General features: G+C 32.5%; 1 protein-coding gene across 1 annotated transcript in view; it reads left to right on the top strand.

The window, feature by feature from the left end:
• Window positions 1-395, top strand: part of LOC308092679 (E3 ubiquitin-protein ligase TRIM21-like) — a 2,634-nt gene extending 2,239 nt beyond the window's left edge. Inside the window, exon 2 of the mRNA XM_080438746.1 lies at window positions 1-395. This exon is cut by the window's left edge and continues 1,503 nt beyond it. Coding sequence (XP_080294872.1) covers window positions 1-150 — 150 coding nt within the window. The 3' untranslated portion in view covers window positions 151-395.
• The last annotated feature ends 653 nt before the right edge of the window (window positions 396-1,048 follow it).

Here is a 1,048-nt window from a genome sequence, read left to right on the forward strand (position 1 = left end):
GATGTGGAGGCCAGAGTTCACATTTACTCTTTCATTGGCTGCACCTTCACTGAGAAACTTTATCCATACTTCAATCCATGGACATGGGGCAAGGATAGTGGTAAAAACTCTGTTCCTCTGACCATCTCTCCTGTCAATTACACAAATTAAACTAATCCTCAGCTTTCCATGAAAAGATTCATTGAGATTTAAGACAAGTGTGTATATTTAAGGTTCATGTTAGCTTTTTTCATCAAAATGTCAAATCCATCCAATAGTGTTAAATTAAATGGTCTTAGTAATCTTACAATTATATTTTAAGAACTTTAATTCATTTAGAAACATGTCTGAAAAGACTAATAGGGTTTGCAAAGGGCGTTCTCCTTTGAAGATTTTAGGTGGTTTTAGGTTTTGTACTTTAGAGCAGTGGTTCCCAAACTTCTTTGCTCGAGACTCAAAAGAGAAATTTGATGTCTCCCCGGGGCCCAAACTAGTGAAAATAGCCGATGTACAAGATTGTGAGCTTGTAGATCGGCTATTTTCACAACTTAAAAGTTTTTGTTTTCCTGTAAATATATTGTTTTATGGAATTATTTTGAAAAAAATATCATATTGGTTTTTGACCTATGAAAAATTGTGAATATTTTGCAAACCTTTTGAAAAAAAATAATTTAAAAACAAAATGTAGGAAACAAAAAATAAAGGGGTATTCACTCGCGACCCATAACAATTGGTATGTAGCTACAGTATGTATTCTGCAGACACCAGTTATTTTGTTGTTTATTTATAACTTTTTTATTCAGTGTCTTTTTAATTTTGTTAAGAGATCGCTTTACTCATATCGTTCTATTAACATTAATATTTGATTCACTATAATGTTATGGATTTCACCTTTAATTGAATTCTGAGAGAGTACAAATGGAACCAAAGACTCACTCTTTATGCACTTGGGTTGGGTTGGGTCCAGCTTTTTCTGGTTTATACTTATAAATGTATACTTAATTTCCATGTGCCAAAAATAGCCACTCTACAAGCTCACATGTGTGTATCATAAATAACCTAATTCATG

Source organism: Gymnoscopelus braueri, assembly GCF_963280865.1.
Source record: "Gymnoscopelus braueri genome assembly, chromosome: 9".
NCBI classification, from domain to species: Eukaryota; Metazoa; Chordata; class Actinopteri; order Myctophiformes; family Myctophidae; genus Gymnoscopelus; species Gymnoscopelus braueri.